A 23598-nucleotide genomic window follows, 5' to 3' on the forward strand; every position below is an offset into this window, starting at 1 on the left:
TTTCGTACTATGGGAAAGAGAAAGGCGTTCTGCGGCGCAGGCTTGTATCGGACGGATCGTCTCTTTTGAGAAGGACAAAAGTTGTAGAGGGGAGCATGCGAGAGCTCGCGACATCTTCGATTCGGCCACATGAAATGGTCGAGAGAGAAGTATTATGGTTTTTTTGCGTAAAGCGAAACCCTGAAATCACCAAACACTTCAACCGCCAGAAGTTCATATGCGTGTCCCTGACTAGGTCTGTGAAAAGAACTTTTGTATACCATCTGCCATGATCATGTCTACCATTAGAGAGAAATCCTCAATTCCGACCACCGTAGAGCGCCTTGAACACCTTGCCATGCAAGTAAGACAAAGATTCATACCGGGCATCAACCAATCCTCTCACAACTCTATCGCTTTCTTGAGTTGACATTGCGACCACCACCAACCTTCATCCTGCCACCAGCTCTGCTGTTGCGGTCTCCAGTCAAGATGCTAGGCAGATAATCCTCGTCCATCAAGTCTCTCTCCTTCCTTCTTTTCTCAGCCTCATTATGTCTGGTATATTCCTTCTGATCCTCTGCAAGAATCAGATCGTTGCCCCAGTGTCCTTTACCTCCACCTTGGACTCTTCCGTTCGCGCTTCCATGCACAGGTTTGGGAATGCTGAAGCGATCGCCACGGGTGTTCCATTGCATGTTCTTTTTCAGGTGCAATTTGAATTCTCCGTTGGATGTTGTGCTGCAAGCCACTCTGGTAAGCGTGGGGCTTCCGCATCTGGGGCAGAATTGCTTGCTCATTTCTTTTGTCGTGCAGAAGCAGGCGTGGCAGCGCAGAATGTAGGTCTTGAGGTGCTTGACGCGTTGCATGGTGGGTGAGAGCAGGTTGAGGTTTATTTGCAAAAGCACGTTTTGCATGGCGAAATCAGTCGTCAGGGTTGCAACTTGCAGGACGCTTTGGACGTTTTGAATGCTCTCGGTGCTGCCTGCCGAATCTTTTTCTTGGTGCTTCTTGAGGTTCGAGGGTGTAATCCAGCCACCATCAGAGTCTTCGCCCGAATCGTCGGCTTCCTCTTGAGGGGTCTCGACGGTTTGAGAGTCCTGAGCAGGGACAGGCTCTTTTGGAGCGGTGTTTTTTACTGCCTCGATCTTTGTCTGCGCTAGATCTTCAGAAATCTGCTGGACAGAGGCATCGGTAGTTGTTTGTTCGGGCACAGCTTCGGTGGTCTCCTCCTGCTTGATCTCTGTAGCCTCCTCTTGCTTGGCCTCATCCTTCTCCTCAGACTTGACTTCCTCCTTGACTGGAGGCTTGCCGTTCATGCCCTTCTGTCCAGGAGCTCTTCTCAATCTCCAGTCGCCACCATTGCGTTCGCATTCCAACTCGTAGGCCAGGGCGACAATCTGGATATCAGGCTTCGAAAGAACATCCAAATCACCAGTCCTGCGGGCAAAGTCGGTGACAAACTTTATACTCGCAGGAGTTGGTGAGCGAATGGTCAAGAAGGGCATAAGTTGCGTCTCGACACGGGTGCGGGTGGCAGCATCTCTAATCTCGGTGATGATGGCGGGGACGGTGACAATTTGCTCGGATTGGGCGAGAAGGGTCGATACAGTAGGGTTGTTGCGAATGATGGAACCAGTATCCAGGACAATGGTGTGTACCGGCTTTTGCGAGTCCATAGTCGCGGTCAATTTTGGTATTCCTGTCGACTTTTTTTTTTCCTGGATGGTGACTTTTTCCCGGACCTGGCTGACGCCCAAAGTCCCTGCATGTGACAGGCTGCCAAGACCAGCAGATTCTACGTCTGCTCCTTAGACCCTTCCTTTGTCTCTTTGCTTGCTTCCATTCTAGTCTCTGCCAAAGCCGCCCGTGTCAGCCATCTTTCTCATTAACTGCTTATGCGCGCTCAACATTGTTGACCATTCCGGGAATATCGTCCGGAAATGAAGTCGACCACAGTCTCGTAGAATACTGCAGCTCAATCTCATGGTCGGAAGCCTTGTGTTACTGACCGCCGCAACTATACTGTACCCCATGTCCTACGCTGAACCCATGTTAAGCACCAACTTATAAGGACTTCAAGCCGGATTCAGGAATGTGGAAGTCAAAGCAACCTTCAGCTCGGTTCCAGGAGACACAAAGCAATGTGCCTCAAACAGGGTTGTATCGCGGGTACCGGAGGCGCGTGTATATTTAGCTAAGATTAAGCTATAGCACAGAGCAGAGGATCAAGAGTTGGCACATGCCTGCAGGAAAGAGCATGGAGCATAATTGTGACATCTGAACCATACATGCGCACGCGAGGTGTAGGCACGTCGTGTCACAGTCGGAGCGGCTGCATAGAGCCCAAAGAGACAAAGGTAGTTAGGCAGCGTGTTTGACATGCGATGCATTGCTCTCGGGATGAGCCGGACGTTTACCAGGAATTGCGGTCCAAGTGCAGAAAGCCAATCAATTTTTTAATATCCATGGCTTAGAGGACGGCCCACGAGCGGCCAAGACACATGGGCGGTGTGGTGTCTCAGAGAACAAAGACTGAAAGACAGGCGGAAACACAGCAAAACAAGAAACAAGAGAGGCAGCAGTTGGCAGCACAAGAGCAATTTGTACAGCGCAGCTACGAGAAAAACGGCGTGGTTAGCAGTAGTTAAGGTAGATAGTGGTTTCTGCGGGTGGACCGGCAGATGTACAATATGGACGGGCCAAGCAGGTGCTCTCGCGGTAGTAGGTACGTGCTTTGTCGCTCGCTAGCGGGGCTTTTGGCTGTCAAGTGGTGAAGACTTGGTCGCTGGCAGAAGTGCGAGAAGCATCAGGTCTTGAAACTCTGTCGAGCTTCCCTTGAACCTGTCGAAGCTTCCCGCCTGCTACCGCCCTCACCCACGTTCTGTCTTTTGTGCCAGAGCGTCCTGCTTCCGACATCAACAACACCCAAATCTTCTTTTTTGCAGCAGAATGGCTTCTGCACCCACCACTCCCGGCGGTGGCCTCGATCGCTACGTCGTCATCCACGTAGCTACCACCTGCGACGAGCATGGTGTCTATGTGACCAAGGACTCGGCAGAAGTCATCGAGCTGGGCTGGATCCTGCTCGACTCCAAGAACTGCGACGAGGTAGGAAGGAACCTCGGTCTTATCTGCAAGCACTGCCTAACGTCCATCTCAATCTAGCTTCACCGTGAGAGCGTTCTTGTCAAGCCTGTCAACACTCCCATCACCCCGCTCTGCAGTAAGACAAGCCTCCACCTCCGACCATGTCTTCAATCCATTGACATATTGTGCAGCCAGCCTTACAACCCTTACCTGGGAGCACGTCCGCAATGCAGGCTCCTTCCGCGATGCCATCAACCGCTTCGACCAATTCGCCCAGGAGCACCTCGTCAAGAACAACCACGAGTTTGCCTTTGTCACTCTTGACTCTTGGGACCTCCGTGTCCAGCTGCCCCGTGAGGCTCGCGATAAGGCCGTCGTCCTTCCCCCCTACCTGCAGCACTCGCGCACCTTCGACCTTCGCACCGAGTACCAAAGATGGCAAGCTCATCACCCCGAGTCGCTACCCTTCGGCTCCAGTGCCTTGACCAACATCTGTGCTGCCCTTGAGGTTGAGCCCGTCCAATCCTCGGCTCCCATCAAGCACAACTTGCCTTTCCACCTGCAAGCTCTGGCTCCCGCCTCGCCTCGTCGTGCCATGGAGGAGGCCGTCACCCTTGCAAGAGTCCTTCGCGGTCTGATCCGCAAGTCTCAACCTCCCCACGAGCACCCCGATGTCCTGACCCGCCCCATGGATGCCCGCGCAGACGTGCGTGCTTTCTTGTCTGAGCGTAGCAAGGTCCTTCACATGAGTGGACTTCCTCATGACACCACCCAGTCCGAGCTCGAGAGTTGGTTCACTCAATTCGGTGGTAGACCCATCGCTTTCTGGACCCTCCGCACCCCCGACCAGCATAAGCCCACTGGTACTGGCTTCGCCATCTTCTCCTCCCACGAAGAGGTATACTGAACACTCCAATCTCATACTCCACACCAATACTGACGTCTTTTGTAGGCTGCCGAATCTCTCTGCATGAACGGCCGTGCACTCAACGAAAAGGCCATCGAGGTCTCGCCTTCTTCCTCGCGCGTACTTGACCGTGCCGCTGATATCCTCACCGCCTTCCCTCCTAGCAAGAACCGCCCTCGTCCCGGTGACTGGACCTGCCCATCTTGCGGCTTCTCTAACTTTCAGCGCCGCACTGCTTGCTTCCGCTGCTCTTTCCCTGCCATGGCTGCAGCCCCTGACCCGATGTACGGCTACGGCTACGGCCACCCTGGCATGATGGGTCCTCCTGGACACCACATGGGTCACCACCACATGGGTGGCGGTGGCATGCGTGGCGGCGGTTCCACTCACGTTCCTTTCCGTGCAGGTGACTGGAGATGCGGTGCCGAGGGTTGCAACTACCACAACTTTGCTAAGAACGTCAGCTGTCTTCGCTGTGGTGCTTCGCGTGCAAGCGCCGCTCTGGTCGCGGATTCCAACTTCCAGCAGGTCGATGGATCCCAAGGCTATGGAATGGCCCCTCCCTCTATGGCCGGCACTCCTGGACCTGCCCCCTATGCTCCTCAGCAAGGTGGATTCAACTCTGCCGGAAACTTCCCTGGCCAGACTTACGGTGGTCCGCAGTCAACCTACGCTCTTCCTTCCGGACTTGGTGCTGGTACCTCCCCTTACCCCGCCATGAGCTCTGCTTACGGCCACAACGCTGGCATGCCCTCTGGTGGATTTGACAGCCGTGCTGAGGCTGCTTTCTCCGCAGGCCAGAACAACTCCTCCTTCTCCAACGGTGGTGGTATGTACGCTGGCGAACAGGCCACCCCTGACCCATTCACCTTCCTGAGCAGTGGTCTCAGCGGTCTTAGCGTCTCGGACGATGCTCGCCGCAACGGTACCAACCCTTCCAAGTCTCCTGCATAGATTGATGAAGACTTTCTGGATGGCGAAAGGAGGCCTCATCACAGGAGATAACCACACATTGTATTGAAAAAACCGGACCGTGTACACCAAATCAATTCGGAAGGGGCAGGGATATATATGGGTTTTGCTTTTTTTGGTCAGAAAATTGCAATGTCAGTCAGCGTCGGCGCCTGGTGGGGGTGGTCGGGAAGGTTTTGATTCTTTTATACAAATTGTGGGTGTTCTATATTGTTGCTGCTTCATGCCGTATGATGGCAAAGATGTCCGGTTGTTCGTGGGAGGTTTGGCAAGGCAGCATGGCAAAAAGGAGGTCTGTGGGACTGGTGGTGGTTCTGTTTGTAAACAAGACCACTATAAAAGAGAGAGCATTCAGGAGGGGAAAAGAAGGAGCGTTGGGGGCAACATATCATCATGGCATATTCGGCAAAGAAAAGGAGGGAGGAGAAGGCGAGTAGAGGAGTTCTTCTTTCTCGCATGTTTTAGTCGTTTCTTCATTGTTCTTTGATTTTCTTGACATTTCTGAAACATCTTTTCCACTGCGTGTTTTGCTTCTCATGTTCCGTATGTGCTGTTCTTGGTGTTATTCTTCGCTCCTGCTGTACGTCAAACAATAAGACAAAACAAATGAAAACTCAGAAAACTTTTGGAAAACATAAGAACAATCTTACAGAGCGAGAAGCTGGCTCCTGTGAGCCAAATGCCTTCGAATATGCAAGACGAGAATGAACCTGGTGAGTCTATGCAGATTACATAGCGGATAGTCTAATCAATCATGGTAATGTCGTGGCCTTCTTCTTCTTCTTCTTCCTTGTCGGTGCTCTCCTTACGCAGACCTTCCCACCATGTCCTGACCATTGCGACTTTCTCCCTTTCCTCCTCTCCGATCTCCACTGGTGGGCCAGTAACCTCTTCTCTCACGCCGTCCTCGCCGACTTCCTGACTTTTTCCCTTCCTAGCCCACACGGTTCTGTCGTCTTCTTCCTCTTGACCTCCGTAATCGAGGGCAGAAGAAGAGGGCGCACTGTATCGCCAAATACACCATCCGCTGGCAGCAGTAGACAAGAGATAGTTCTTGTGGTTGTGGGACCTTACTACAAATCCTCGGAGCAAGACAACGTCTCCTGGCGATGCTCTGGGCAGACTCTGTTTGAAAGGACGGAAAACCTCAACTTTGACGTCCTTTGTGCCTTCATCTTGCGAAGCAGTGTGGTACTCGTGGAGTGGTTGGTCAATAATTCTAAACGTTGTGTAGTAATCTTTGGGTCCTGACTTGGCACGTTCGGGCGTCCTGGTGGCGGTTGTACACACAGCAACAACATCAATGAGAGAGGATTGTTGGTTGAGATGCTGATTGAGGCCAGCCAGCGGAGTGAAGTAAGATCGAGATGTCGAGGTGCCTTGAGATGCGTAACGTTGCAGCGGTGGCGGCGAGATTGACTTTTCTCGTACGCGAGAAAACTGTTTGCCTGGTGGTATGACTGCAGCCTTTGTTGGCGTATCTTCCACCAACGAAGTGCTTGAAGTCGTGGCTTTGTGTTCGGTAGCTGCCTTTTGAACTTCAGTCGTGCGCCGGGGAGTGAACCAAGATCCAATAACAGGAACTTCGCTCATTCTCGAACTCAGCGCGTCACGCCAGGATTGGGATGGCGCTGATTGAGGTTCCTGTGGCTTAGCAGCCTTGTCTTTGACAGGTGTGCCAAAGAGTGACGCTTCAACCTCCGCAAATGGCTTTAGTGTTGGTTTGATTTGGAAATTACTAGAGGCTTGTTCTACCTCAGGAGCTTGCTCGATTGCTGTGGAAACCTCTGGTTTGGTAGCCGCTGTAGCGTCTGTGGTTGTGGTAACTTCTTGCGCTTTCTGGGGTTGAGGCTCAGAGATGGTAGAAGATGCTGGGGCCAGGCTAGCACCCATCTCGCCCTGGTTTTGACTCTTACCTTCAATCGTGGCCTCTGTTACCTTTTCAATCATCGCAGATCCTTCCGTTTCGCGTGAAGATAAATCAGGCATCACTTCATCTTGCAAAACCTGCTGTTGGTTGTCCTGGATCTGCTGCTCAGAATCTCCAGTCCTCTGCTCGTCGCCTCCAACAGACACTCGTGAACTAATCGACTTTCGACCTCTGAACAATGTTAAAGGTCTTGCTGACTTCTTGGTGCTCAGTGGAGTTGAAGGTCCTGGTCGTGGTGGAGACGCTGAGCCTGCCTCGGGCTCTTGTGCAACTTGAACATAATCTGCAAGCAATTCGTCGTCAAGACCAGCCTGTGATCTCATCTCGTCAGAGGCACCCTTGTCTTCAGGAGACGCTGTCTCTTCTCTAGCGGCAAGCTGCGATTGCATTTCCGGAGCGACATGTCTTCGGTCTTGGAGTTGAGATAATGCAGTGCCTAATTCTTGTGATGGCTGTATCAGGGTTTCTCCTCGGGTTCCCTGTGGAGGAATAGCTTCTGTCGCTGGTTCTGCGCTGGTAAGTTCATCAAGTGTATCGTTGTTCTCTGCTTCCAGATCGGTCGCCTCTTCGTCGGCACTATCAGGAATTGTCTCACTCCTGGTGTGTGCGCGTGACGAGCGCGATTGTGAGAACTGTGAGAATCGAGATGTCCAGGATGGTTCGACCTGAGAGAGATCAAGCTCCTCAATAGGTTGGTCGAGCATATGAGTAGCCATGTCCGATATTTTCTGAGCTGTGGGCTGAGCATCAGGCTCTTGTGGCTGAACTTGGACGGTTTCTGGAGTTGGGCTCAAAGTCTTGAAGCTCGAACTTGATAATGGACGCAACTCCTCTTTGAATTGAGGTGAGTTTTGAATCTGGGCGGTGGTCTCCAGCGATGCTTGCAAAGGCGCGGTATCCACCTCCATTTTTTCAACATTGTCAGGGTCCATCTCGACACTCTGTTGAACCTCAAGTTTGAGAGGGACTTCGTGCGCCTGAGCGATGGCTGCACCATCGTCCTGAGGAGCCGAAGGTTCATCTTCCATGAGCTTGGTCACTGCAGTCGTATACTCTTCTTCAACGTCTCGCTGCTCGCGCTCCTCTTCCTTGGCGCCCGAGAAGGTCGCGGATTCGGATGTTTCAGACATTGCATCATCAATGTGCAGTGGGCTAGGATGACTGTTCGACTGGAAGTCATCATGTCTCTCTACGAGCAGTGCAGGATCGATCTCATGTTCTTCTTGAAGCAATGCAGGATCGATCTCGTAACCTTCGAGTTGTGAAGAATTGGCAGAGTCTGCCTGTTCGAGCAAAGCAGGATCAATTTCTTGTTCTCCTTCAAGCAGGGCGGGATCAATCTCATGCTCGTCGTTAGGTTCGAGAGATTCTGCCTCGACCTCCATCATCTCGGATTCGTTTGCGTCAGTCTCATTTTGAGGCTCCAAATCCGTTTCCATCGATGAAACTCGAGAAAAGCTGACAGCATCTGCAGGCACAGAAGTCGCTTGCGCTGGGCTTCTTGAGGAAAGCGTAGTGTCTGCATCTGCCTGCCCCGATGCTGTGTGTACTTTCGGCTCCATTTGTGATTGTTCAGGTGCCTCGGTCTCTTGTTCAGTATATTCTTTCACGGCAGAGCTGAGGTGCTGCTCCACGTTATCCGTAGAATCATTTGAGATTGGATCTTGCTGGGTCTCGAAAACCTGAGGCACGGAACTCTGCTCACTGTCTTTGTTCTTCACAGTTGCTGGGCGTGACTCAACTTCTTGTGCATCTTGAGTTTCCACTCTGGGTAGAATAGGTGTGGACTGTTGATGAAGTTGCTGTTCCATCTCAACAGGCAAATGATGATAGTTCTGTTTAAAATGCTTCAGAAAATCGGCAAAGCCCTGGAAGCAGTAATCTCGCTTCTCTTCCAGCTCCTCAAGAGCAACAAGCACATCGGATGGCTGGCCTGTATGATATCTGTCCATGTTCGAAAGCTGGTCGTAGATTCTCCAACAAACGTTGACGAGTACTTCATCCTCCTTGAGGCGATATTTGACGCTCTCTGCAAACATGTTACCACTCTCGGCAGCAACTGTCACGTTGACTCCAATCTTGCAGATGGCCCTCAAGGCATTGAACTTGGTCGGAAGACTGCTCTGGCTGTCGACTTGGTCTGAGATCTTCTTGATTTCTGAGCGAATCTGGGCAGTAACCGATCCACTGATCTCGAGGTGAGCATCCTTCTGGTTATTGTTGTTGAGCAAATGGTTGACAAGACCGATCGAAGGCAAGAAATCGATGGTCGCTTGAGGGACTGGGACTAAGTTATCAACGTCTTCCTCATCTGAGTCAGAATCGTCTAACAACTCGACGACATCGAGTCTGGATGAGACTGGTGGCGGAACATGTTGAGTTGAAGGCGCTTGGACAGCTTGTTCGGTTCTTTGAAGTTGACGCTGTTGCATTTGTTGATCAAGTGCCTCGACCGCAGCATCCCTGTCGCGCCAGGCGATGGTCTCATCTCCTACTGCAGAACCAGCCTCAGATGCTGCTTGGGAAGGCAATGCCGTTCTCGTCTCTGTGAATGTACGAGCTCCATCTAGATCAAATGGACGGCTATACATGGCATTTTCGGGCATCGAAGGTTGATAAGATTCGTCCATCGCATCGATCTCTGACTCTTCTCCAGACTCTTCTTCGGTGTCAGGCAGAATGACCGGGTCGAAGTATCCTGTACCGTCAGATTCATCGTCAGCGCTGTCGTCATCACTTCTTGCCAACATCTCCTCGTCAAGCCCAGAGTTGTCGTCGTGCATCACAGCATCGTCTGCTTCATCTCCTTCCTCAAGATCATCGGCTGCTTCAACGCGGCCGTCGTCTCTAGCAGTAAGATCTTCCCTCGACTGCTGAAGAGCAGCCTCTTCTTGCTCAAGTTTACGTTCCAGGTAGTCCCAATCAGGTTCTTCGACGGCGCCTTCGTCATCACTCTGTTCTTGCAGAGCTACAATTTGGTCGGAGTTGTATGCAGACGACGCATCGTCCGATTCAGAATCTTCACTGGATGATTCCATATCTTCATCAGACTCGTCTTCGACAGAGCTCTCGTCATCGAACCTGTCACCTCTCGAGCGCCATACAACTTGGTCATCTGCAACGACTGGTGAAGAAGCAGCCACTAATGATCGACCAGGAGGCGCGCCTTCGCCCTCCTCCTTCTTCTCCTCATCATCATCATCATCATCATCATCATCATCATCATCCTCACTACTAGAAGACAGTACGACAGGGTTTTCTTCAGCGTAGCCATCATAGATATCTGCAACAACGCGAGGCGTTTGGGACGTTTCTTCTACTTGCTGATCTGATCCTTGCTGCGAGATCTTTGACTGAAGCTCGGAAGCTGGTGCCATTTCCTGAGCCATATCATCAACACTTCTCGCGTGAACAGCGGTCTCTGCTGCGTCTTCCAAGACTGTTTCATTTTCAGGGATTTGTGGATTTCCTGCTATGTTCGGAATGATTGGTGAAGATATCTTCTGAGCACTAGTCGGGCAAGGCGATGGTAAAGGCAGAGCCTCAGTGAGTAGTGGTTGCAAAATTGGGGTCGTAGGTCTGTCAACGGTGCGGGCACGCGCCATCTGTTCTAGAAGTTCACTCTCGGTAGGCAGTATAGTCAATCGCGGCAAAGCCGTAGATGGCATATCTTGAGATGTCGAAATCTGGAACTGAGAGATCACTGAGCTTTCCAAAGCTTGTGATGTCTCGCCCAGACTGGTATGTTCTGTTCTCGTAGTTTCTGCAGGCTGTTGAACCACTGCTTCAACCACACTCTCTTCTGACTCTTTCGCGTTAGAAGATTCTGCTGCAGAATTCAGAAAAGCTCCGGCTTCGGTCTTGTTCTGGAGTGGTCCATCCTCAGCAATCTCTATGGAATGGTCTTGTGAAACAGTCTCTTGAGCTGAATCTGTTGAGCTGCCATGAATGCTCCTGCTCTCAAAAGCATGCCGCTCGGCTTGGTGATTCGCGTCTTCGGTCGACTCAACTGCGTCCTGCATGCCCAGCTCTTTCCCGTGCATGGTCACATTACCATTTTCTACAGTGGTTTTCTCTGGTACTGCTGCTCCGGCAACCAAATCCTCGTCTGCATCAGCATCATCCAAGACATCGATCTGATCTTTCTCAGGAGAAGGTTCTCGGGCGTCAAACTTCCACTCAGAAACGTTCTTGTAAGACACTCTCCGTCTCTTTCGCGATGCTACAGTGTCCTGGTCATCGTCTTCTGATACGGCTACGTGCGAATATGGCGTGCCTCCTTCAGAGAGTCGGAGACGCTTCATAAAAGCTGGTGAAGAATATACGGCGACTCCATAGGCATCGAAAGAAGTGCGAGGCTTGGAACGGGCAACGGGCGTGCTCGGTGGTAGCATACTAGGCTTCGGTGACGTGTGCTCGGTGGACTCGTCCACATCGATTGTCCTCGGTTCGGTCTGGCCTCTTGTGATGATCATATGCAGGCGGTTCTTGAATACAAGCTCGCCATCGACACTTCTACCGGGCGTTTTGACCAAAGCTGTATCTGCTTCGGTCAACCATTGCACGCCTTCAAGCGCGACTTGCACGCTATCCCCAATACCAATGCCCGATGCAGCGATCTGGCGTGCACTTGGTCCAGTGAATCGCACGCGTACTTGGCCTTTTTGATATCGCTGTCGCGCGTCGGGATCGGCCAAGAGAAGAGCGCATTGCCCGGTCGTTGAGGAGAAGGGCCATAGTAGTGTCACCGATGCCTTGAACCCACAGTCGGTAGGCAATGCCGATGAAGGTGACAAAGATGATATATGCACTATTTCCATACTGTTCGCAACTCACAACATTGCTCGATCAGGAAAAATAGCACGATTGATGGTCCAGCATCGCGACGAAAGCTTCGTGAACAGTCGCACTCGGAGAACTAAGAATTCGAAGCTCTTTGCGGGGATGCCGTTCGGCAATGACGTTCCACCCTCGAAGGACACGTGAAATGCTAACAAAGAATAATTGCATGGGCACATGGTTGTGTCTAGCCACTCATTTCAGGATTCTCCCACTGCGATGTAAGACACTTCATGATCCATGGCCAAGTCCTGAGCAACGTCCAAAGGCAATGCATTCAGATATAAGAATGAAAGTTGATTTAATCAATACGTGAACGCCGGACACATCAGTCCGTGTCTGTATTTCGTGCTGAGAAACAAGCATGTGTATATGCTCAATGAATCATACAGTGATCGGGTCAGGTGCCAGAGTTGTTAGGGACATGATGTGACCTTGATAACGTCAAATGCTTGGTGCGGCAGGCGCCAATAGGTCTACCAGGTAGAAAGCTGCTGGTGACCATTCTGAGTCTTGTCGTGCCTGCTTCAATTCGCGGTGAAACTCGCTGGCAGCTTCGTCTAGCGTAAGATTTTTGGTTAGGTACGTCGTCGACATGTCTCGGTGCTCTCGGAACTACGCATCGTTAAGAGGAAGATCAAGGAAATCCTGGAGACTCTGCCGTAACAGTGCAGTGATACGCCATGGCAGCGACATGATCCATGGTCTTAACTTGCAGCCCCAGCTGATATCTGTAGCCCTAGAAGGATCATTTTGGCCCACTACCAAAAGAGTTGCTGATTCAGACGGATGCAGTCTAGACCAGGATACAGTCGATTCAAGACAACCACGCCAGAATGGCGCAATAGCTGAACAACAGCATGATAGCTAAGTAATATGCGGACAAGCAAGGTAGAGAAGGAGAGCGGAATTGTTCACAGCCAGAGGAACTCCTGGCCAGGCCCATTGCCAAGCCAGAACAAACGCGCCTTCCAAAAAGCCCGCTGGAGTCTATTTCAAATCGGAAATCTTCCACTATAGAACTCCTTTGCTCTCTTTGGAAACCGGATCTAAGTTCGTGCCCAGAGCATCGTAAAACATGTCAAGTGCAATGTATCGATAGCAGATGGATGAGACCAGAGTCGCTCCGACAGTGTTGTTTGCTGCTGTCATTATGCTACAATGAACATGCCACGTCTCGCAGGTTTTAGGGCACAATAACCTGGCTTGTGACTGGTGTAGTGCGGCTTGCTTAGAACAAGCAAGTCAGCCTTCGACAGCAAATCTCAATTGTGTACAGGGTATGGAGCCATGGATATGCGTAATTCGCTCCGTGGCTTAGTGACTACTTGATTGGAACCTGGGATAACCTTCAATTCGTTGCGATCCTTGAATGCGCAGACACATTGGTGCCCACGTTATTTGAAGGATCTGAACATCCCTATGGTTAGGACAGTGATGCGGCACCGAACCTGCAATCCCACATGCAGCATGTATGGCATAGGGCTCGTGTTCATATGGTACGAGAGCATATACTAATTGGTCTCTCAACTAGCCGGCAACAGTATGTTTTGTCATAATATACATGGGCATGATGAAAGGGTACAGCAATTCATCTCGGTCGCCTTGGAAGTAGCGCTGTGTTGCCAGTCCACGGACGGGTGCAGTTCTCTTAATCATTCGGCGCGGCTTGGATATCTGGAAAGACGAACGAGAGTGGCACAGCAAGATATGTATAGACCCGACCGTGTTACATGTAGACGCCTCACGGGTCTGGCATCCCAACATCCCCGTAAGCGGCAGAGGAACTGATAAAGTGTCAATATCATGTCACAGTCGGTAGGGCGGCGATAGTGCCTAGATGCAATAGTGGTGGGAACTTGCGGAGCTGGCAGCATTTGACCTTCACATGCTTGCTAAGAGTTGGCAAGGAAATCAACAACGATGCCGAAGCCAGATACGCGACTTGATCCGGCGTCAGGAAAGGAATCGAAGACGAATCAGATCGCGCGTTCGGAAGCTTTGTGTTACTGCTATCGTGAAGGAATGGACACAGAACCGCAAACGGGGATGCAGGCTGCAGAAGGAAAAAGCGCGCATATGGAGTGCAGTGCCTGACATGTACGAGGCGGTGGGGAATAGCTGTCAAACATGCCACGACAGGCTGCGCCGTACAGGATCGAATCGGTTGGTCGGAGGGCGAGGATGTTGTGACGATGGCGGTTGAGTGGTGGTGTGGGGAGTTGTCGTTGAATTCACATGTGAAGAAATGACATGTGAAAGTGAAGTGGTTGAAATGCAGGGAAAATGGGGAAAGTGACATGACATCGTTGCTTGTGAAAGGCAGGAGCACTGCAGCTGAGCTATTAGCTCGAGATAACACCACCAAAATGCCTGCTCCTCCTACCCATCTCACTTTGGCTGTTCATTCGGTCTTTAATCCCTCTTGACCTTTTGTCGTCTTCTGCCAGCTCGCCAGAAATCAGCCATTGACCATCGACAGTTCTACAAGATAACATCCTCAGAGTAAGTCTTTCACTTTCGCTGGTTGTCACTAACCCAACGAGTGCGCCATTGCACACTGTACATCCTTCCTTCCGACCGAATTGACATTCTCTCAACTGCAAGCAACCCTCCAGCTGACCATCCATCATCAGCAATAACCCAATGCCTCACGCAGAAAGCGACATGTCCAGCCCCGTCACTAACGGTGACAAGCCTCACTCCCAATTCTTCTCGGTGTGTTCGATACTAGAACTTGGCTGTGATGCTTTCACTGACCAAATTTAGCACTTAAAGTCTTACCCTGTCGTCAACGATGGCGTCGAGACCTTCATGAACAATCCCTATGGAGCCAAGTCTCTCGACATCGCCGACGCTGCGTACACCAAGCTTGGAAAGCCCGTCATGCCGTACCTGAGAACTCCTTACTCATACGCCGCACCATATGTGGCCAAAGCCGACAGTCTGGCCGACAAGGGACTGGAACAGGTCGACACCCGCTTCCCCATCGTCAGAGAGGACACGGTCACCATCAAGGACACGATGGTTAACTATGCTTTCCTCCCCTTCAGAGTCGCTGGTGAGGGCCGCACATACCTCATTAATACCTGGGAGGACCAGTACAACAAGACAGCAGCTCGCAACAACCGTGGCAATGGCTTGAGCACTAGCCTCCTGGCCATCATCTCGACTCAACTCAAGATCGCCGCTGATAGTGTCAACCTTGTTGCTGATTGGCTCGGTCCCAAAAGTGAGGAAGCCAAGCAGAGAGGCGACTCACTGTTCAGTAGTCTGTACAACAAAGCCGCATCATACGGAGAGCAGGCCAAGAAGAAGGCCAACGACGCCAACGACAAGGCCGAGACATATGCCGAAAAGGCCCAGGAAAAGTCAGAATATTGATCACATCCACATGATACAAGCTCTGATTCGATACCCTTTCTTCAGCCTTCCCGAATCTCACCACGAATACCCTTGGACCGTTCAGAACGACAACGAGACATCTACTGGTTGATGCTGATCCGAGAGAAAAGCCATGGTCCGCCGTCTTACATTCCTTTTCGTAATTGCTCCACCCTTGTGTATGTACTGTATCGTCCATAGAAGCTTCAGACTTAGATCCTGAATGCTTAATCGATTACATGATTTCATTGCATACAACCCCGTGAATAACCAGTGAACCTTTTCGTGCAACCCTTGTCTACCTCATGTTCAGTAGTCATCTTTGCTTGAATCTGGCAGTACATGAACCAGCAGCATCCGAAATGAATGTCAGCAGGCGTCTTGCTGAGTCGATCATGAGGACCGATTTCGAGGTAACGAGGTATCCAGTATCATGAAAGTAGGTGATGTTGGCAGCAGAGAGTATGTTGTAAACTGGCGGCAGGGTGATACTGCCAATAAGAATTGAGACAGGGTCACCCACCTATGATGTCATTACCATCTGCTACTTTGTGAATTGCAAAATGCCATTAAGAGGCATGGAAGCAAGGTTTTGCCTGAAAGCAGTAATAGCAAGAGAAGAGGCGGGTAGAGTGGTGGAGTTTGGCATGAAAATCAAGTAAAGCGCAAACGGAATCTGTCAAGGATTGGCATGTGAGCCGGGCCGAGCAGAGCGGCTTTGTTGATTGTTGGAGATTGACATGAATGGCTCGTCAGTCGTGAAATAATCATTGACCAACCATGCCGTGATGGCGAGAAACGCAATCCAACCGAGTTTCGACTTCTTTACGGGAGAAGAGCGGTCACCACCACGACAACCCCTGCGCGAGACTTTCCGCCAGTCCACAGCGACAGTTGCGCGCTCAGGTCAGTGTTGCGAGCCATCGAGACGCAGCTATGAAACTGAACAGCCAACACAGACATTGCCAATGAATCGTTACGCGCCCAGCTGAACACTCTGCAATACGAACTCGACTCGCTAAAACAGGAAAAGGAGCTCACCGCTCTCCAGCAAGCCAGCGAGATCCGCGATGCTGAGCAGCGCGCAGAGCGTGACTTCAAGAGAGCCCAGGCTGCAGAGACGGCCGCACAACAAAGCTCCAAAAAGCTCGATCAACTCACTCGCGAATTGAGCGATATCGAGAATCGACACACCAATGACAAGATCCAGCTGGAACGCAAGATCCGGACCCTACAGGACGACAACCAGAGCCTCAGAGAGGACCTTGAAGATGCCGAGTCGCGCCTCTCATCATCAGAACGAGAACACCAACATGGTTTGAACGACCTCGAAGCAAGACACGCAGCCTTGCAGGCTTCGTTTGAAGAAGCCCAAAGAGATCTGGAGTCAAAGGTCTCGACTCTGCAGTCAACACAACAGCGTTTGTCGCAACGCGAATCAGAGAATGGCAACCTTGAAAATGAGATTCTTCGACTCAAGGCTCAGACGGGCGACTCGGACACTCTGGCAATCATCAAGCGCGAGCTTTCTGAGCAAGTTGCACACATCAAGAGACTGGAATCTGCCAACCGCGACCAAACTTCCGAGCTCAAGCAATTGCGCAAAGCTCACAAGAGTGTCGAAATCGTCCAGGAAGAGAAGCGTGCTCTGGAACAGAAAGTCCGTGCCATGGAAGATTTGCGCAAGGAACTGGCCGAGGCACAATTGCAGAAGCAGATCCTCGAGGACGAGAAGCGTAGCTGGACGAGTTACTTAGAGAGCGAGGCTGCTGGAAGGGAAGAGATGGTATTTGACTCGCCAGAGGACATGGCCAAGGCTTTCGTAAACGAGCGCTTGGAGAGGATCACTTTGATGGAAAAGCTGGGCGCCTTACAGCCTGAACTGACTGTGCGTGATGATAACATCAAGACACTCGAAGACGAGAAGATTCAACTCCGCGCCGAAATCGAGAAGTTGAAGGAAGCCGGCACTTCATCATCAAACTCAGTTCCTGCCGATGCAAAAGCTCGTGCACGCCTCGAACGCCAAAAGAATCTGGCAATCAAGGAGGTCGAGTATCTTCGAGCTCAGATGAAGGCATTTGAAGCTGAGGAGCACGAGTTTTCACCAGAAACGTCGAACCAAGAGGAGAAAAAGCGTATCCAAGAGCTCGAGACACTCATTGATCAGTACCGCTCCGAAGTAGAGACACTGTCGGCAGAGATGAAGCAACTCGAAAGCAGCGCTCCTGTCGCTGCGCCGACGCAAACTCTGAAGCGTCCACATCCAGAAGAGTCAGACGAAAGGTTAGGCGAGCTGCGCCGTAAGGCCCGCACGCTCCAAGATGATCTGACAGCACTGCAAACCCGCTACGCGACCACCGAGACGGAGTTGAAAGCCAAGACGAGCCAATTGAATGCTCTGCGTGAGTCTTCACGGACGAGAGTGCTCGAGCTACGTGACAATCCGACCGCCCAAGCTGAAGGCATCAAAATGGCAACCATCCGCACACTGAAAGAAGAAAATGCGGCATTGCTGGAACAACTCGAAGGACGACCAAATGGTGCGACAAAGGTCGTCCCTATCAGCACGCTCGACCACGCCCGCCTTCAGATGAGCGAACTTGAAGCTACAATTGCTCAACGCGACAAGAAACAACAGCGTCTGAAATCAATCTGGTCTGCCAAATTCCTCGAGTTTGCAGAGGCCGTCGCAGCAACACTAGGTTGGAAAGTGGTCTTCCAACCGAATGGTCGCTTCAAGGTCACCTCTATCTTGTACCCGACGTCCATCAACAAAGACGGCGAAGAAGAGGAAAACTCCATCCTTTTCGACGGCGAGAAAGGCACTATGAAGGTGTCTGGTGGCACGGAAAGTGTATTTGCTAATGAGATACGTCCACTCATTGAGTTCTGGGTCGATGGAAGGAAGGAGATTCCATGTTTCCTGGCCGCTTGTACGTTGGAGTTTTACGACAAGACGACCAGAGCTGCGGAGATATAAGATCTGAATGTCATCCGAATTACATCACTATCATAACCATTTTTGCACTCCATTTCTCCGAATCCACTTTTCCCGTCTTCTATTTACCAGATGTTACTGTCGAGACAAGCCGTGTCAAGAGTGGCGTCGAATCGCTCAAAGCAGATGTATAGTTTCTTTGTTGAAAGAGCCTCAATTCTCGATGCAAGCCACAGTCTTTGTCAGTTCACATCTCCAGGCCGGAAACGCTTTGGACATTCTTCAAGTTGCCAGTTCTTTGTGTCCGAGAGCCTGTGGAATACTGATATTCTTCAACGTAATGGGGCGCGGCAATTGAGGATAGATTCACTGAAAGACGCGGCACGAGCAATATAGTGACCATACTTTAACGTCAAGAATTCTCTTGCACACACTTGTTTCAGTCCGCATACTTCATACTTTTGATCACCTTGGAGCAAACGACTAGGAAACGACAACCCACATTTACAAACGCTAGATCACTACTTACCATGGACGCCGAGGAGACGAAAGACTGCGACATATGTCTCTCTAGCTTGCCCACTCACTCCATATTGACCTGGGACTGCAAACAATGCAACTGGTGTTACGAGTGCATAACCAACGGCATAACTTCTGCACCTCAGAAGTCCGACTGGCCACAGAACTTTTGCGGACACGATAAACCCACTTGGATCTCTCTCAAGGCCATACTTTCGAAAGCTAGAAAACACATGCCTCCTCATGTGTACACCAAATGGTTCGAGAAACAGGAGCAATGGAGTCAGATAAAATGTCCTCATTGCTGCCGGTTCACTCATTCAGACCATATAGAGGAACGAGTGTTGTATTGCCCAACCTGTCACAAAAGCATCTGTATCGAATGCGAGAAGCCAGCTCACGAAGGCCAATGCGATAGATCGTCGAAGGAAGACCTGAAGGCGGTCCTGAATGCTCTCAGACACGAAGGTGACGCCATGTGTCCTCGTTGCAGTAGTGTTGCTGGACGCATGAAAGAGGGATGCGACCGCATTGTCTGCACCAAACCTTGTACACAAGTCTTCTGCTTCAAATGCTCCAAAGACTGGGAACTCTGTAAAGGCAAATGCAAAGGAGGTTCCACTGAGCTTTTGGCCGAGAAGGCCGAAGCGGAGGATCCGAGTATAGCTAAAGCCGTACTCAATGGACGGAAGGATACTATCCAGAAAGAGATGCAGCTTGTCGATCAAAACAACCTGACCAAGGAGAAATTGGAGAAGATCAAGGAGGACTACGCATTCTGTGTTTCGACCATCGATCAGGCTCTCCTGGATGGCAGTGCATCCTCGTATATCGTGATGTCTGATATCCAGCGTTTGGTGGATAACTTCATCATCACATTGCACGAGGCTCGTGGGATTCTTCTTCTGCCGAGAGATACATCCGATGACACAGCGCATACACATGAGGATGAAGAGATTGAGGAAGAACCTGCGTGTTCGGATGAGGAAGAAGAGGCCGAGGCACAACTCCGTGGAAGTAGAAAACGTGCCCCGACCGGCGATCCATTGCTCCACAGGCTGTTGAAGAAACCAAGACTCGAAATGGTCGATGACGAGGAGGACACGGATGATCTGGAAGCAGATTCTGACAGTGGTGAGGACAGGGTAGCTTACGACAATGAAGATGATGAAGGCGGATTCGATATAGACGGAGAGGATAGGTATAGATCTGATGACGAAGGCGAGGAACAGGACGATGAATTCGAGGAAGATCATCTTGAATGGTGAAATTCTCATTAGAAACCAGCGGTGGAGGTTTACCTCCATACCGTGTTTCTCTTGACATCTTGTTGACATGTCCGGCATTCGAGAAGGCAACAACGACGCACAATATCCGCTGTTGTAAAGATTAGCAACCTAAAGACATCTTTCTACATATGATCACCGCTGTCAGTCAGTTGAACTCATATACCCGATTTTTCATGACCAATTCTCGTCACAATTTCGTATGAATGATCGTTTCTCTGAGATGGATGAGATCGTGTGTATCGTGAGTAGAAAGACAGAAGGCGCCGTATAATGCATCCTAAGAAACTAAAAGAGACACCTCCCAATGCTTATGCAGTACCATCAATGCAACAAGTTAACCTATGAAACCAGCTGTGAAATCCGATCATCATCATCAATGTTAACTGCCGCCTGGATGGGCGTGTCCGCCACCACCTGATGAGGACCAAATTCTTCTTCATCGGTGCCAATTTCTGTCGCGATAGTCGGCAGAGTTGGTAAGACACCAATGGCCAAGCTCGTTTTGCGCTGTTGTCGAACAGATCTGTGCTGCTCTTGCTGACCGCCTACTTCAGCGACGCTGATTACGGGCAAGACACTTCGCGAAGATTTGTGACCGCTCAGAAACATGACCCTTGTACTGCTAGGGCCATCACTCGCGTCCGTAATACCATGTCTCAGAACTGTCGCCTGCCGTGGCAACTCCGGAGACGGTGCCTCGCATGCTTCGGCTCGAGGTTGCTTCGAAACGTCTCCCACTACTTTCCTGCCCTGCAGCTCATAATGTGGTAAAACACCCATATGCGACCTCATTGCACCAGTAGTGTTATCCAAGTCTTCTGAGAACCACGTCTGAATCCAGTTGCGCATTTTGTGCACAAAATGTCGGAACAGTGGCTGCAAGCAAGCCAGACTAGCCGCCGAGATTCCAAAACCAAGCTCCGTAAGGGCCAGCACAATCTCGGGAGCCGAATGGTCGTAAAAGCTAATGTGAGCAGACTGATTGAGATAAGCAGGGTTGAACCAGACAGCATGAGGGATATCTTGAGAAATATGGTTGAGAGCATGAACATCACCTCGCCGAGCGTCAATAACTGTATCTAGAATCAGTGGACGTGGTCTAAGAGCGGCTGTATGCTGGGACTTACTAGCAAGAACTTATCGGCCACAACCAACGTCAGGACTGGATTGTGATGTTCAAGCAACGCAGCATTCAGCGCTAGACAGCTCAGCAACATGTAAAAGAACTTGGGTGTTGAGTTAGCCATAAGACCATCCTGAAGCCGCATTGACTATTTCACGTACCCAGGCTGTCAACATGGAATAGTCATCGACAACAAGTTTCCGTTTCCCAATCCGTAATTTTGCCCATGATCTGAGGAACAAGCAGAAGGAGGTCAACGCCATGAACATTATGGTGACTCTGAATATCATACGCTTGAGGAAAGCACCTCCAGGCAACTCATCCCTTGTCACACTATCATCTGGAGGCATGACTTCAGGGTTGTCAAAAGAACAAAGCAGGGTCGATAAGGCATGGCCATGTCAAGCCCACAAAAGCAGTGCAATGATTGCGGATCTGCTCATAGATAAACAAAAAGGGAGCGCAATCGAGACCAATCCTGCTGGCCAAGTACACAATCAATTCGCGGTCCGCCATGAGTGAAGCCGTGCCGTTGAACTAACGTCGATGACGGATTCGTCAAAACGCTATTCAGCGGTCCGGCTTTGCATGCCCTACGTCTTCGAATAAACAAATCGCCCATTCTAGCACCGTAGAAATCTTTAGAGTGTGACGGACAAGCTGAGCAGCTGCTGGTTCTGCGATTTGGCCCTAAAGGAGGCCGATGTCTATGTTTCCGATGTTCGAGGTCGACGGGCTGTAGGAAATTGCGCGAGTCAAGACGGCGGCCACTCCGGTGCGTGGCTAACCACTAGTTAGCGGTTTCCAACCATATCGCGACAACTCTGTAGTTTTCTGGCGGTGGTGTCGCAGGTCGAATTAGCATAATGCCTACTCATTTTGCTCGGGTGAGGAGCGAGGCACATGCTACAGCAAACGGTCAATGTCTCTCGACCATGATCTTAGACATGCCACATGGCTTATCGATGTACAGATCGCATGTACCGAACGTTGGGGAAATGTGGAAGGATTCAGTGGCGGAAGTGTAGTCTGGCCGAACCTGATTAGAGCATGGCAGCCGATTCTCGCTCCAATCCTCCAATTCTCAGATCTATGTCCCTGACGAACCATGATACAAAGAGCATGGGAAGCATTTCTGATCGGGTTCATCTTTTGCAATTGCGTGACGAGGCGTTTGTATGCTAGACTGTTCACTCGAGAATTGAAAATATCGTAAAAGCCTCGGCTTCGCGTCCATCGCCAGACATCGCTGGGGACTGGATACACAGCACATGACAGCTTGTAGGCTTGGTAATAACCATGCGATGAGAGGCGCGCCTCTGTCAAACATGCAAAGAGCTAATTGCATTAGGTGAAGATCCGTCATAGGTTGGCAAAAGGATGATAAAGTGTAGCTGCAGAAGATGTTCAAATCAGCTTCAATGGCGTTCTCCTGATACCAGCAGAGATATGGCTCATGTAGCGACTCTTTGCATCAGGTCTCTGTAGTCTGCGAAAAGCCTCGGTGATGTGCTTGGTATTGACAGGAGTTCTTGCCTCTTCGGGTGGATCGAACAAGCCGGGTTCTCTGCGGATCCTTTTTCGTCGTTGTTGGTCCTCATCGCCGCCGCTCTCGCGTCGCTGTATATCCTCGGCATTCTTGACGCGCAGAGCTTCTTCAGTCAGAGTCTGGACAATTTCAAATGTCAAGAAGCCGAGAATGTCAACGATATCATCGTTTGGCTTGCTGTCAGTCACGACACCGAAACCGGCCCATTCGCGGAAGCGTTTGCCTTTGCGAAAAGTAAAAGAGGCTTGACGGCATTCACTCCAGTGTAGGTATTCTTCGGGAGTCATGTTCTTTGTGCGGTCGTCTGCGTTTTTGAGACGAGTCATTGTGGCAGTTGTCATTTCTTCTTCGTCTTCGTCTTCCTCATCCTCTCGCTCGGGAACTTGCTCTTGGTAGAAACTTGAGACGTCCCATGGGAGACCTACTTTTGCCTTTTTGGTCTTTGAATTCCTAGTACCGACCGAGGGGCCAGCAGTAGCCAAGGTAGGATCGTTGGCGGGGCCGACATCAATATCAGCAAAGTCGTCACCTCCTCCGGCACCACCGCCGCCCTTGTCGTCTGAGTCCTTTGCAGATTTGCGGACGTCTTTCCAACTGAGGAAGGTGCGTAGTCTGGAGACTTTTGCGCGGTCGTGACGGATGAGAAAGATGAGGTCGTCGGTGTTGATGCTGCGGACACCGCGACGGGCAGCCAGGGCGGTTGCGCGGGTGAGCATTTCGACGACTTGCTGCTGGACAATGGCTTCGATGAGGGTGGTTGTTTCAGGGGCAGCTTCGGCCGTCTCTCCAGAGACAAACATCATCTGCTGGATCTCTGTGCGGTATTTGGCGGCCTTGTCTTTGTCGGCCATGGTGAGAGTGGGGGGGCGGGTTTGAGGCTGATCAGGGTGTCGCGTCGAGAGATTGGATATATGGCTGCAGAGCGGGTACGATGTTGGATCGGACAGGATAAAAAATTAAGTATAATAAAGCGTCAATGTCGCATGGTGAAGATGAGTGTTGTTGGTGGATAAAGACAAAGGTCACTTGGTTGGCGGTGGATGATGGACGATGGATGATGGATGATGGACAGATCG

At 50.8% G+C, this 23598-nt stretch overlaps 8 protein-coding genes across 8 annotated transcripts; 4 read left to right on the forward strand and 4 right to left on the reverse strand.

Moving 5' to 3' along the window:
* Window positions 1-389: 389 nt before the first annotated feature.
* On the reverse strand, window positions 390-1658 carry M437DRAFT_59976 (putative 20S-pre-rRNA D-site endonuclease nob1; the record flags this gene model as incomplete). The annotated part of the gene is made up of 1 exon (XM_041023670.1): window positions 390-1658. One exon carries the CDS (start codon window positions 1656-1658, stop codon window positions 390-392), a length of 1269 nt encoding a protein of 422 aa, XP_040875251.1.
* A 1273-nt stretch (window positions 1659-2931) lies between these two features.
* On the forward strand, window positions 2932-4930 carry M437DRAFT_59950 (uncharacterized protein; the record flags this gene model as incomplete). The annotated part of the gene is made up of 4 exons (XM_041023666.1): window positions 2932-3090; window positions 3148-3205; window positions 3261-3967; window positions 4022-4930. The coding sequence occupies 4 exons, from the start codon at window positions 2932-2934 to the stop codon at window positions 4928-4930; spliced, it is 1833 nt and encodes a 610-aa protein (XP_040875252.1).
* A 762-nt stretch (window positions 4931-5692) lies between these two features.
* Window positions 5693-11698, reverse strand: M437DRAFT_88837 (uncharacterized protein; the record flags this gene model as incomplete). Its single annotated transcript, XM_041028913.1, has 1 exon — window positions 5693-11698. The coding sequence occupies one exon, from the start codon at window positions 11696-11698 to the stop codon at window positions 5693-5695; it is 6006 nt and encodes a 2001-aa protein (XP_040875253.1).
* A 2665-nt stretch (window positions 11699-14363) lies between these two features.
* M437DRAFT_59858 (uncharacterized protein) lies at window positions 14364-15101 on the forward strand (the record flags this gene model as incomplete). Its single annotated transcript, XM_041023652.1, has 2 exons — window positions 14364-14435; window positions 14487-15101. 2 exons carry the CDS (start codon window positions 14364-14366, stop codon window positions 15099-15101), a joined length of 687 nt encoding a protein of 228 aa, XP_040875254.1.
* A 788-nt stretch (window positions 15102-15889) lies between these two features.
* M437DRAFT_88839 (spindle assembly checkpoint component MAD1) lies at window positions 15890-18084 on the forward strand (the record flags this gene model as incomplete). The annotated part of the gene is made up of 2 exons (XM_041028914.1): window positions 15890-16007; window positions 16061-18084. 2 exons carry the CDS (start codon window positions 15890-15892, stop codon window positions 18082-18084), a joined length of 2142 nt encoding a protein of 713 aa, XP_040875255.1.
* Window positions 18085-19037: 953 nt separating this feature from the next.
* Window positions 19038-19829, forward strand: M437DRAFT_88840 (uncharacterized protein; the record flags this gene model as incomplete). The annotated part of the gene is made up of 1 exon (XM_041028915.1): window positions 19038-19829. The coding sequence occupies one exon, from the start codon at window positions 19038-19040 to the stop codon at window positions 19827-19829; it is 792 nt and encodes a 263-aa protein (XP_040875256.1).
* A 360-nt stretch (window positions 19830-20189) lies between these two features.
* On the reverse strand, window positions 20190-21323 carry M437DRAFT_88841 (uncharacterized protein; the record flags this gene model as incomplete). The annotated part of the gene is made up of 3 exons (XM_041028916.1): window positions 20190-20923; window positions 20974-21076; window positions 21135-21323. The coding sequence occupies 3 exons, from the start codon at window positions 21321-21323 to the stop codon at window positions 20190-20192; spliced, it is 1026 nt and encodes a 341-aa protein (XP_040875257.1).
* A 1057-nt stretch (window positions 21324-22380) lies between these two features.
* M437DRAFT_59893 (TFIID-18kDa-domain-containing protein) lies at window positions 22381-23373 on the reverse strand (the record flags this gene model as incomplete). The annotated part of the gene is made up of 1 exon (XM_041023660.1): window positions 22381-23373. The coding sequence occupies one exon, from the start codon at window positions 23371-23373 to the stop codon at window positions 22381-22383; it is 993 nt and encodes a 330-aa protein (XP_040875258.1).
* Between the last annotated feature and the right edge of the window lie 225 nt (window positions 23374-23598).

Source organism: Aureobasidium melanogenum, assembly GCF_000721775.1.
Source record: "Aureobasidium melanogenum CBS 110374 unplaced genomic scaffold scaffold_35, whole genome shotgun sequence".
NCBI classification, from domain to species: Eukaryota; Fungi; Ascomycota; class Dothideomycetes; order Dothideales; family Saccotheciaceae; genus Aureobasidium; species Aureobasidium melanogenum.